The sequence below is a fragment of the Mixophyes fleayi genome, chromosome 6 (assembly GCF_038048845.1).
Source record: "Mixophyes fleayi isolate aMixFle1 chromosome 6, aMixFle1.hap1, whole genome shotgun sequence".
Classification (NCBI taxonomy): domain Eukaryota; kingdom Metazoa; phylum Chordata; class Amphibia; order Anura; family Limnodynastidae; genus Mixophyes; species Mixophyes fleayi.
The window spans coordinates 38,208,963-38,222,703 of NC_134407.1; the positions used below are offsets into that span (position 1 = coordinate 38,208,963).

The 13,741-nt window shown below is 36.1% G+C and overlaps 1 protein-coding gene across 4 annotated transcripts; it reads right to left on the bottom strand.

The window, feature by feature from the left end:
* YBX3 (Y-box binding protein 3) lies at positions 1-13,539 on the bottom strand. 4 transcript variants are annotated; one of them, XM_075216322.1, is made up of 9 exons: positions 13,281-13,539; positions 12,074-12,137; positions 11,749-11,782; positions 10,348-10,437; positions 9,646-9,768; positions 6,032-6,126; positions 4,675-4,855; positions 2,317-2,401; positions 1-568 (listed from the first exon to the last, which is right to left on the bottom strand). In XM_075216322.1, exons 1-8 carry the CDS (start codon positions 13,378-13,380, stop codon positions 2,342-2,344), a joined length of 747 nt encoding a protein of 248 aa, XP_075072423.1. In that variant the 5' UTR covers positions 13,381-13,539; the 3' UTR covers positions 1-568; positions 2,317-2,341. The 4 variants fall into 4 exon arrangements, with proteins under 4 accessions (XP_075072423.1, XP_075072421.1, XP_075072424.1 ...); XM_075216320.1 differs by having other exon boundaries at positions 1-572; XM_075216323.1 differs by having other exon boundaries at positions 2,305-2,401.
* Between the last annotated feature and the right edge of the window lie 202 nt (positions 13,540-13,741).

Consider the following 13,741-nt stretch of genomic DNA (forward strand, 5'->3'; position numbering starts at 1 on the left):
TTTATTGATCTTCCAAACCTATTGATTTTATTTCAAAGGCATCTAGGGTTTGTGTTTGACTTGTGCAAAAAATCCACAAACTTGCTGATAATGAATCAACAAAGATGTCAGCAGCTAGGATGGAGAAATTTGTTGTTTTTTTAAACTTTTTTTGTGCTTTGTGTTGATCTTTAACCATATTTTGCTTCAAACAGGATTTCAATCTACTGAAGTAGCTGTAAATAAAGTTTCATTATTATCAATCACTTTTCATGCCTTGTATTTTGGAGCAGAATATATCAGTATCAGCTTATATTTGAAATCACCTAAAGGGGTCTTGACATACGAGTGTAATAACATTTTTCATGTGGTTGTAAAGTTGTTTTATAGCAATAATGAATAGTTTATGGATTCCATGTCCATTAGTAGCACATTGCGTCTTTGAAATCTAGGAGGTGTAGGTTGTTCATAGTGTTGAAATCCACAGCAGGCAAGCCGAGCAGCAGTCTGTTTCCCTCCAAATTATCAGACGTCAGAATTATCAAAATTAGTAAAAGTCAGTGGTCACTTCTAATGTTCATCTCACATTCTGTCTGCAAAAAGGAATATAGTAAACAAAGAAGGTAAATTGTGAAAATGTTTTGTATATTAAGATTACTATCAACACTCAAAACTTATAAACTGTTTTTCTGTGTTCTCTTTCTGTACTCAAATAACCTTCTCACCCCCAGACCAAAAGCACTTATTAGCCTTGTAGTCTATCTGGACCAATATGCAATATGTGGCACCACATACGTCTTTGTGCCTGTTAATACCCAGTCCTGTTTTATTGCTCCCGGCTCGAGACAGTTGATAATCACATGTACAGTGCTACTTTCTGGCTCCAGGCAGTTGATAATCACATGTACAGTGCTACTTTCTGGCTCCAGGCAGTTGGTAATCACATGTACAGTGCTACTTTCTGGCTCCAGGCAGTTGATAATCACATGTACAGTGCTACTTTCTGGCTCCAGGCAGTTGATAATCACATGTGCAGTGCTAATTTCTGGCTCCAGGCAGTTGATAATCACATGTACCAACCTTCCCCCTAAAATGCATCCTGCTTTCAGTCATGACAGACATATTCGGACAAGAATAAACACTTGAGTTATTCCATATACACTTCTCAGCTCAGTAATACACAGGAACGGCAAACAATTGCTTTACTCGCTCTTTAAGATTTTCACCCTGTATTAGATCTACTTTGAACAGTGTCCTATGTGATTTCAGCTGTCTTCAATGGAGGGGAGGAATTCCTCAATCCTACTTTGTTTTTTAATGAAGCTGCAATCTAATGACCTTAAGAGACCATTTTACCTATATGCTTATTGTATAAAAAATAAATTTTTGTGTGGCTTAGTGTCATAAACATATAGGGCATGATTCATTAAGGAATGTAAATGCTGATACGTGCTGTATTTTGTGTAAAATCACTGTGTGCATGCTCAGAACTTGACCATACACCAGGGAACGCAGCAATGTCCAATTTATCTTCAAGAGCAAATTACGATTGCTACAGCCTACGATTTCATTGGTGGAACAGGGAGGGGAATGGGCGTGTGCACGTAGTCAATGTGTAGTAAGGGCGTGCCAGGCATGAGCGCATGCGGCAGCGTTGATTCAAGCTTTGGGCATCTCAAAGGTATGTGTCTTTCTGTCTTATCACTGGCACCAGCTACAGGTCATCTGTAGGTGCCGATTACTAGTGAGAATGGTCGCACACGCATGTTAGAACATGTGTTTGCAATCAGGAGCAACTGTAAAAATGCATTGTATGTACAGTAGACAATCATAGCATCATCATAAATGTTTTTTATGGGAAAAAAAAAGTCTGGTCATTAATGACTATATTATTAACAGGTGACATTAATAGGTATTTTTTTCTGTGTGTTCTTTTGGGACTTTATATTCCAGATATGTATTGGACATATCCTGCAGTGTATCTGTTAGATCACAGCGCAACTAGACCCATATGCAACAAAAGTCGTATTTTTTACATCTGCTAGTTGTTGAATATGGATGTGCACAGACCCAATTTATGTGCAGTTCTACAGAAACACACAATTTGTTCATTTTGTGTGCCTTAATGAATCAGGCCCATAGTAGGCGAAACATATAACACATTGGAAAATATAGATGACATGAACAGAAAAAGGGGAATATTAAATATTAAATTTACAGTGTTGTCTTCATCTGTAATGAAACTTACAATTATCATCATTCTAGTCCTAGTGTGAGTTAGACAGAGGCACAGAAGCAACTGCACACATTGTAACTGTAACTGACCGTCTCACTTACATGATGGAGCATCGGGTCACTCAGATTACACAGCATTGCTTTTCTCAACCACTGCCACGGGCTTCTCAGCTGTGGTATCAGCCAGCTACAGTGTGCACATAAAACAGGTTATTTTAACATCAGCATAAAATCCCTGCGGTAATAAGATCACAACTATCACAACATGATGTGTATTCAGTGGAGCTCAGTGCTGTAAAAGAAAGCTCATTCCCTTGTATTTCATTATTGCCACTAACTCTTTTAATGAACTTTATTTTTGAATCTCCCCCTGTCTTCGCACTTGTACTTTTGTTGGGGGTACCCTGTTCACATTTGCTGAGTTCAACAAGGTACCCGTACTAACAATTAGTGGGGGCCTCTGTTGACAGCAACCATAATGATCTCTGGGTGACAGAGGTGGGAGATATCTGATGAAAGGCTAGAAATGACATCTAACTCTTGGCGGGAAGCATGACATCCAGCAAGGAGCCGCCCATCCTTTCTATCCACGATGGATGGCAGAAGTTCTCACTAACTATAAGTACAGTACCTAATGCTGCTTATGTGACTAGGGGGTAAATTTATCAGGCTGCAGGTTTGAAAAAGTGGAGATGTTGCCTATAGCAACCAATCAGATTCTAGCTATTTTGTAGAATGTACTAAACAAACGATAACTAGAATCTGGTTGCTATTGGTAACATCTTCACTTTTTCAAACCTGCAGCTTAGTAAATATACCCCTGGGAGTTTTAACACCACACTTGGAATATCTAATTGGAAAATGTAGGGTACAAATAGGTACTCCAATTTCAATGTAATGTTAAGTATATGCTAATTTTGGTATCAGGTAAATGTGTGTGTTATAATGAGGGACTTGGGGTAGTCAACAGAATTATATAAATAAATAAAATATGTTTGAATATAGAGTACATTAAAACATGGATATTAGTAAAATGTTGTAAATAAAATGAAATCTAATAATTTAATAAGTTTGCAGCAATGTAAAATAATAGTCCCAATTGGATTGCTTCAATTTGCCATAATTTACATAATTCAGTTTGACTATCCTAAGTCACCACTATAGCGCAGAGATTTACCTGATAACAGAAACTGCAGAGACTCAGCGTTACATTGAAATGTTATGTACCAAATTGCACCCTGTGCTTTCCAATTAGATATAAGTACAGGGGCATTAGTAAACTCAGCAAAAGACAGGGGTACCATGTGGGTCTACCAAAGTACTAGGATGGAGAATATATGATATGTATAGTTACATGCATGAGGGCTGTAAGGTTAGGGATATTGCTTATCACCAGATGGTAACTGAGTGAGGTTTTTTTTATATATATGTATTTCTTTATTTTGTTCTGCATTTTTGAGTTATTCCTTAAATTCAGAGTCCCTGGTTTCACTAGTTTAAGGAAGGGATTTTAGATAAGGAGTACATTTTGACTGGGGTTACATAGCATACAAGAGAACATGCAATTATTCTTACATTAAAGGATCTCTATTAGACCCGGTCTGCATGGCCCTATTACTATGTAAATTGTAGGACACACTCCCCTAGTAAGTTTTCTACCTATAGCAAAATGTAGAACTGTAGGAAAACATCAGTTTCACAGGAACTTTGGGAAGATAAATAGCTACTATTGTGATAGACTATGAACATGGGGTAAAATCAATCAAACAATGAGATACATAATCATGCTGTTCCACCAAACAGATAAATTGCCTGGGAAACACTGGGAAAAAATTAGATACACTGCCAGCACTGGAACATGTGCAGTCCACAGCCTTGTGGTTAGTGTGTTTGTGTGTGCTGAGAACTGTAACTATGTCTGTAAAAACAATTAAATATACCCCCCCCCCTCTAGAAATCCTGCATTTTCCCCTTAACAGTATCCATATTCTTTTTAAAACTTGGGTAGGGTGTTATTTTGCTGATTTTTCTCTTAATTTTAGTAAATATATATCTTAGTAAGTGGGAGGAACAGTTAAATAATGATTTGGAAACATAAAATGCCAGAATATGGCATGTGTGTTTGTCATTTTTGCTGATTTTCTTTGTATAATCAATGTCAAATAAAAATAATATTTATGTTTAATGTATAAAGTGCATCTGGTCCTTAAAGGTCCTGCGTCATAAACATATAGTTGAGATCAATGATTAAACATAGTCATTTATTGCTGTGAATACTGACATATTACTCCTGAGATAGACTAAGGTAAATATTATGGGACTTCTTTAGGGATGGATTGATTATCAATTTACTCCATGTATAAATGGTAAGTGTAACTCAACCAAGGTTTTAGTCAGTCCTCCTTTATCAAAATAGATGCCATTTATGTAAATATATTTATTTTGCTGTGGATTACAGACCTTGGTTGTCTCCTTGCCCCCCTGCGTTGGAGCATTTCCTTGGTCAGGTCGACGCCGATAGTTGTACGGTCTTCTGAAACCACGGCGGCTCTGTTGTTGGTCTGGGGCCCCTGTCTCATACTGATTGTCCTTGTTTTCATGTTCTCCAGGAGGTGGCATAGATCTGGGTTGAGACATGGGTCTGTATAAATATAATGAAAGAGTGAAGATTATAATATAAACATAGTAAAGATTACTGATGAACACATGCTCTACTGGTGTCTTACAGATGCCAAACAGGACTGACTTAGATCTTTGCTAATTGTGGTTGAAATGTGGGTTGCTAGTTAAGTTGGACTACAGCATGTGAGACCTTTATGCATGTTGTACTCAATCGTCTATTAACCTACAGTGAATGAATGTAGCAAGTAAAGGGGAATAGACAAAAATGTAGAGTTTCTTTTAAAGCTAAACTCCATATGTAATTCCCTCTAAGTAGTAGAACCGTGTGGGCTTTGGGTCTGTGCCACATAGTTTGGGAGAGAGTCATTCCACTGCCATCTCAGATGAAATAGAAACGGCTCACAGCTCTGGTGCTTCCAATAAACAAGCCTGCACAGAGACATTTTTTATTATACCTGCTCATAAAGTGAGCCTGGAATATCAATGAGGCACTTACAGAGGTGAGCATCTGTCAAACTGCAGTTCTACTACTTGGTATTGAGTCTAATAAGAAATTTTAGATGGTTATTTCTTCTTGAAGTAATTCAGCTGTGGGAGCATTTTGGGATATTTACAGGGGAGGGCTGGCAAATTTTAGCACTGGGGGAGACTCAGCTCAGCATCCTATTAGGAACATTTTAAAGGAGAAAAATGCAGGTAGCCATTGACCCAACCCAAGGTAGCCCATTATAGCACCAGCCCAGAGGGCATTTGCCCCCCGCCTCCCAGCCCAGCCAGCCCCTGGATATTAAGCAAAGTACAGGATATTAAAATGTATTTATGGTGGGATTGTTTCAACCCTTCTTTACATGTGAAATGGTTTCATTTTGACCATCCTCTTTTTTGTGTTAGTCAAAAGAATCATAATAGAATGAGGAATAAACAACTAAATAAAACATAAAGAAAATACAGGCAAATAGGACATCAAAAACCATTTACAAGTAGAATTAAATTTTGAATGTACGGAATTTGTCTAATTTCTTATAATAATAAATGCAAAAAATGTGTGGATAAACACATACCGGACATTACATTTATATTTAAAAATTAGGATAAAAATTGCATTGGACATTTATTCATACACGTTTGTAATTTGATTTACGCCATATTAGTTACCTAAGAACTGATAACTGGATTAATGACAGCACCAACTTACCGTCGATACCTTGCACGGTAGTTGGTAGGTTGGCGCATTGGTTGCTGGGCTTGAATTGCTTCAGGAACGCCATCTTTCATCTCTCCATCTCCTCCCTGTAAAGAGCCAGATATATCCCAGGGAACAATTACAAACTGCTGAACAGCATTAAGTAACGGTAAATACAGTAAGTAAAGGAATGAAACAACAGCAGTCGGCCTTATAGTTTGCAAAGTTCCAAATATAGAGGTCAGCTTTAACAATGCTAAAAATCGTGATTATGACTTGGCTAATGGTTTTATATTAAAGGCACTCTAACCTTAAGAATATATCTACCTAGTATTTAGTTGTATACTATTCTTCTATATAGGCTGTCAATGAGACAGAGTGGTACAATAGGTAAGCTACATTTTGCAAACAGACTTTACAAAGTTTTTACAGGAGCTAAGAAACTTGCAGGGTCTTTTACATTCAAATTCTAAAGGGGATCTCTTTCCTTAATAAAACATGACTCCCACATGTAGAAAATGGTGTGGTCCTTGTTCCCTGAAGCTGAGAGCTGGAAGTACGTCCCTAGTTCTACAATAGAGCTATAAGGAACAATGTAATCTGCTTTTTATCCCTGCTGTGACAAAGTGTGCGTTTCCGTGAGTGCTGACTCACTTTCAGGTAACATAGAGTTCTGAATGCAACAAATATGGGGCATGTTTATTTAAGAAGGAGTTGTCAATAACGACTAAAAACAATATGCCAATAAAAAATGGTGTTCATTTAAAATATATTTCTATTTCTGTAATGGATTGCGACCAAAATTAAATTTATATGCGAAATACTAATACTAAATTTTAATCTTACAGATGGAGATTATTTCAGACAATGTTATATGGATAGAAGAGAATATACTGCTTATATCACAACTTATATGGTATGAATACCCTATTATTTCTAATATAGTTTTCTCTGTTTGGGCATAACTTGTTTTTTAGTCATTCTTTTTTAACCAGGAATCTTTAGATGGCCCTGACTAAATCAAGTTCCTCTGAATGTAGACTGAACCCCAGGGGGTATATTTACTAAACTGCGGGTTTGAAAAAGTGGAGATGTTGCCTATAGCAACCAATCAGATTCTAGTTATCATTTATTTAGTACATTCTACAAAATGATAGCTAGAATCTGATTGGTTGCTATAGGCAACATCTTCACTTTTTCAAACCCGCAGTTTAGTAAATATACCCCCAGGAGTGTTGTTGCTTTTGTGTAGAACCAATCTTGACGAACAACCAAAGGGCTGAACTCAAAGCAAAGTTTAGATTACATTTATAAAGATCTTCTAAGACTATTTTGATAGTCTTGTCTGTCTTGCACATTTTCTCCGACCTTTAAAATATGACAAGTCATTATAGGCATGACCCCTAGACACGTGTGCTTGTAATCTGAGTTGTCCAGTTGACTGGGCTTTCACACTCCTTTTTCTCTTATAATCCTAAGCATCTGTTTCACTCTCTCACACAGCATGAAATTCAGGAGACAAATTTAGACTTTCAACAGCAACAGCTGCTCCATTTAATTCTTCATCTACCCCTTCATTTCCAGGAAACATTGACATGAGTCATTTAAGACTGTCACATCTATATCTACACTATTATTTTGCCTGAGTGTGGTTTTTATTTGTCTTTAATATTTTAAACTGGAAAACAAATGCAACAAAACAGTCTGCTCAGTGTACAGAGTGGTCTCTAGGGGAATTAAATTCCCCCCGAAGTACCGCAGCGTAAAGACTATTGCCGTTATTACAGTAATATTAACCCGGCATTCTGCAAAAAGCCGGCGTTAAAACTACCGTAATAACGGTATGTACGCGCACTATTACCGTAATAACGGTAATAGTGCGCAGGCCGCGTTACTTTTTCAAGTAACGCGGCCAATTGAAATCCCCCTAAAGGGGATCTCTAGCTAGAAATGTTTTTGTCTCAATATAGTCCTCCATCGCCATGTTTCAAACTGTGAGGGCCCAACCTAAGCAGGTTTTTAAAGCTGTCACATGTGAACAAAGGGATGGGAAAGATAACATGATATTTAATGTATATTATTTAAATAGGCAATATTTACACTTTAGATTAACATCCAATTGATAATTTACTTGCTGTTCAACATTTATTTGACACTTTGGTGTCTGAGGACAATTTACACCAAACTAAAAAACAAACAAAACAGTGGTACAGACAATAACCATCTTTATAACAGTAATACATGTAGTAGACTGGCATCATAATTATATTAATGTCCAAATACAACATTTTTAAGGACATTTTTCAACACTTTTGGAGGTCAATTGTCAGAACCAATTTTACAAATAATGTCAATTTTTTTATGGTTATCAATTTGTGTATGAAGTCCCAGTAATTATTATGTTTGCTGGAATTTGGAGTCATTTTTCGTAAAAATGTGTGAATCACTGCAAAATACATTTTTTTCTTTGCTTCATTCACACTGGCACCTGCATTGCTTCTTTTTTGGTCAAATTTACTTAGTGATGTGTGGCTGTCTGAACACAATTGTACTTTTTTGCCTGCATCAGATTCATGTATTTCACGTGGTGTTACATTTTCATACTCATCTGACAACATTTGAGTTGACAGTAAATGTTCAATCCAGGCATGTGATTCTCCAGGGGGGGAAACATTATTAGGAGAATTTCAAGCAAATCTGGACTGATTTGTGAATGTAATCTCTGAATGATTCACCAATCTACACTGATGACGAGTTTTAGATGACAGGATTACTAGTCACTAGTTTTATTTTTAAATGTGACAAATGTACAGTAATTAGGTCAATGTGGAATTTTTTGAACTCTTATCTGTAATTGTCATATTCTAATGACTGGAATTATTACTTCTAACTCAGATACCCAGTGTAAAAGAGCAGAGATCAAAGAGCAAGAGCATAATCAAAATAAAATGTTAATATGCTGTGTGCATAAAAATTCATTTTAAATTTGAGCACATTTTTTGTTATATTTTGTTAAATTAATTATTTCTTATAACACACCTATGTAATTAAAAACAGATACTGACAGACTAACACTGACATAGAGTTACATTGACAGAGAGATACAAACTCACTCTCTCTTCCCCTGACATCACCTTACACCTAAATTACAAACCAATCCAGCTTTGATTGTTGCAGTACAGGGGCCAACCAGAAAATATAAAGTCACATTATCAAGGCTTCTTATTTATCGAACTGCACGCACACCAGCAGCCCTGCAAAGCTGCGACCATAGCTGGACTGGTAAGAACTGGTAAAGATGTTAGAAGGGACGAGCGACAGCCAAGGCTGGGTGTTTGGATTGTGATAGATATAATTATTTGTGGTACATTCTCATTCCGTTACATTGTTCTGTTGAAAACACGGCATGGTTGTTTAGACACATATTTCATGTTATAGGTGTATCATATATTTTATTGCAGATTCACTACTAATGGGTTTAATACTGGTATTATTCCAAATAAGTTCTATTGAATAAGTATGTCTAGTTCAAAGACAATTAAATGTATTTCATTACACAGTGCTTAGTATTAATATGACAGACAAAACAAATCATAAGTCCGTAACCTTGGAAACCTATTACATACCTCCCTTGGAGGCCCTCTCCTGCGGCCATAGTAGCCCCGGCGATATCTGCGTCGGTCTGCAGCATATCGACTACCTTGAACTGGAGCCCCCTTCGGGCCAGTTACATTAGATGCCTCGGCGCCCTGAAAATATTAATTTTGGAAACAGAAGCAGAAGATTTAACATATTAATATATATTGTCATATATGTTATAACTTACATATAACACAATTAAAATTAACAGTTGTGATTTATGTTAACATAACACATACAGTATGTATCCTTATCATCATTGTGTCTAAGTAATCTTTGCTAAGAAGACAAAAGACATTTGTCTCTGAGATCCCTTGAAGTTACAAACAACCCACCGATCAGCAATAAGTCATATGAAGACCGATGACAGTGTACTGTGAACCAGAAATGGAGTATGAGATAAAGAGCATTGGGCTTAATTGTTAAACACCCACTCAGTGCTGTTGGTGGTAGGACATAGAATATACACATTCCTACAATGTATACTGCAAATATTATACCAGCTGTAACATTTACTTTACCACCAACCTCTATGTGTAAATAGTTGTATAACGACAGCTTTCACCTTCAAGTTATTAGAGAATATTACAGTTTATGTTGGGATTTACTCGTATATAACTATGTCCTGTACAAACAGTTTTAAGAATGCAGAACCTGGAGATAGTATGACACTATAACAGATGTCTTACCTTTTCCCCAGCAACAACATCAAACTCCACAACCTCTCCATCCCCTACACTCCGCAGGTATTTACGAGGATTATTTTTCTTGATTGCTGTCTGTGAAGTGGCAAACACATGACATCAGTTACCATATATTTATACTGAAAGTAGGGGCTGTTTAGAGAGCATAGTATGCTTAAAATGCACAGTTTTGAATGATTTAAAGCACAGTAAAAGTTAAAATTTATAATAGAAATTGTCTTTAAAGGCTGTTTACATTTGTTTTTGTGTGTCACATGTTTACAAGCCTCTACTATATAATTCCTTAGTGCACAATGAACGAAGTGTAATAATGTGAAGTGAACACACGTGGCTTAAAAATTAGATCAATTTCTTTAGCAGACAAACTAATGACCAACCCCCACAGATAGAATTCACACCACAAAGTCCTCTTCATCAGCACATTTGCCATGCTTGGCAGTGTGAGAAGGGAACAGGTGCCTTGTAGTTAGGATAGCAGCAGTATCAGGCTCTGTGCCATCAATGGGAATAAACACTGCATGACAACTGGAATTATACCAACGACACCCAGTATCTATCCCCCAAGCTAGCTATGCTGCGCTTGTTACACATCATTGCTATGCTAGTTTACTTGGATATACCATTATGTATTTTTAAAACTTTGATGTTGATTTGTCTGTGCCTTTATTCATATGAAATATGAGGTTACTACTCATGGAATATTATCCACTAACTACTCCCATTGACCCATCAAATGACTCCAGTTTGTGTACTTGACAACTGGGTCAGTGTTAGTTCCTCTCTTAAATTACAACCTGGCAGATCTGGCAATAGCTGAGTCTTCTATTTGAGCTGATCTGTACTAATGCTTTTGGATGCCTAACCATAAGAGATGAAACATTCGTTTGGAGTGATAAGTCAATCATTAATATAACCATGAAGTATTAGCTTTGTAGACTACAAATGTAAAGTATAGTGCTAATCGAGTTGAGAACATGCATAGAAAAATCTGTAATTACTGTAATTTGTATTCAAGGGGGAAAATTAGATGAAATGCGTTGTGAACACATAAAAGTAGAACACATTGCTTGCCAATGCTTCTTCCTATGAATGTGACAACTGGTGATACATCAGGGGTCCTTAACTTATAAATTGGGACCTTAACAAAATTAGTCCACATGCTGTCTCCATGATCCAGTTTTACAAAGCTACCAATTATCAAATTATTAATCATTATTTATGATTAATCGTATTCTAATAATGTGTATACACAACTTTTACAGTAAAAAGCCTATTAAAAATAAATAATATATTAAATGTGTACTAAATAGCACAGTAATTACTAAAATGAATCCCTGTGAAATACGGTATACACACTTTTACTGTGGATTATATTTCTTCTCTCACCTGGTGGACAAAGACATCTTCTTTGGTGTCATTCCTATGAAAATAATAATAATTCACAACATGATAAATGTGTTCTAGACAATACAACTTCTTTTACAAACTCACAAGGCTATTATAGTATTGTGAAATAAACATATTTAGTGAGTAGATCTGTAGACAGCTTTTAGCAGGTCATTCATCCAATCTTGGCTTTTATATGGCATTGTACACTGCCTTATGTTCACTGATACTTGTTTAGGTGACGGCCATATATCATCCTCAATCAACCTCAGTCTCCACGTGCACAAGACCCAATAGAGAATATTTTTGCTATTTTAAAACTTACCGATTAATGAAGCCATAGCCATTTCTTACATTGAACCATTTCACAGTTCCTTGGACTTTTGTTGCTATAAAAGAAAATATATGTTTCTTGCAGATAAATCAAATTTATTTGTGTCAATTTACTTCTGCTATAGAGGAGTAATAATTTGTGTGTAGACTTTATTGTAATATGGTCAAGAAGTCCGTTCTAAAGATGTAATGTGCTAATGGCTAATATACATTTCTCTAGCTGTCAAGTAAGTCTTTTAATACTAAATATGGATATATTTGTCTAATATTATGTACACGAGAGTGGCTAATGAATAGAATCACATACATGTGTGAAATTACTGTGATAGACAAAAATGGAGAATGGCCTCACCCGTTTGTGTCATTTTACATGAGACCAGAGAACAAATGCCGTGTGTAAGTAATTCACTTCTGTATATTAGTTTTATCTTTTACAATATTGAATTAGTTTCACTCTTTAGCATATATTTGTCATTGAAGTAGTGAGTTCCTGAATACACAGCAGTGAAAATCTGCTATTTCCAAACAAATTGCTTATTCATTCTGTAGCTGCTAAATGCCCTTATTAGAAAGTTATGTCTGTCACTATTCTTGTTCTCTATACTAGTATGTTAATAAGTATTAATAGCAAACACTAATTTAAACCAAATCTAAACTAAATTATTGTAAAGCCAATGAATAAAATGATTTGTGTAAATTGTTCAGTACAATGCAGGACTCACTTTGTTATTGGAATGTTGCGATGAATACAAGTATGTTTTCTGTTTGCCAACTTCACAAGCAATATTTTAGATTTGAAACCATTAGTTTTAAAATAAACACAAATCTACATGTCAAATATAGTTTACAGAGCTATATGAAACAGATGTGATGGAGTCTTGTAATTGAGTATATCCAGTGTTTTACTTCAACACAGTTTTAAAATGATGTAAGAATGTAAAACTGTAAATAAAGTTGGATGACAAAATAAAATATAGTCTTTCACTTAATATATCAGTATCTACCTAAGTAAAGTGAAGTAAATGAGTAGAAGTGGAATCAGCCAGAATAAAAATAGACCATGACAAGAATATTATATAATGAACATAAAAAGTGAGAACACAAAAAGATGGAAAATAAAGGTTGCTTTTATATATGAATTTATATGATTCTTCAGTCGTCTCTTGTACAAAGTTACTGTCCATGTGCTCATGACTCACCCAATACTTTCCTCTCTAGTTCACCAGTACCAGCAGGAGCTGCGATTGGATCGGTCCCTGCAGCTTTGGGCTTTGGTTCTTCAGCTGTTACTTCACTCATGACTGCGAATCCTTTTAATTTTCTTGTGTTCCCTGCTAAATGGTTTATGGAGAGAAGGGGGGGAGAGGCAGGGAGGATTGCAGATGGTATTTCGAGGGATCTCAGTCCTCGCTCTTGATCTTGTTCTGTTCTTGTCACTGATCTTACTGCCCTAAAAATGGACTTCCATGACCTTTTATATGGTGGGGAACTTCCACCCCTCCTCTTCTCTACCCTCTTAAAGGAACATTCTGTTTGACCGCTCATATTGTAGTTCACTTAGAGCTCAGTTATTTTAATCTCAGTTACTCATACAGCACATTTTTATAGGAGTTTAATCATTTATTTTTACATGGTGTGTACTATACTATCCTATAACAGA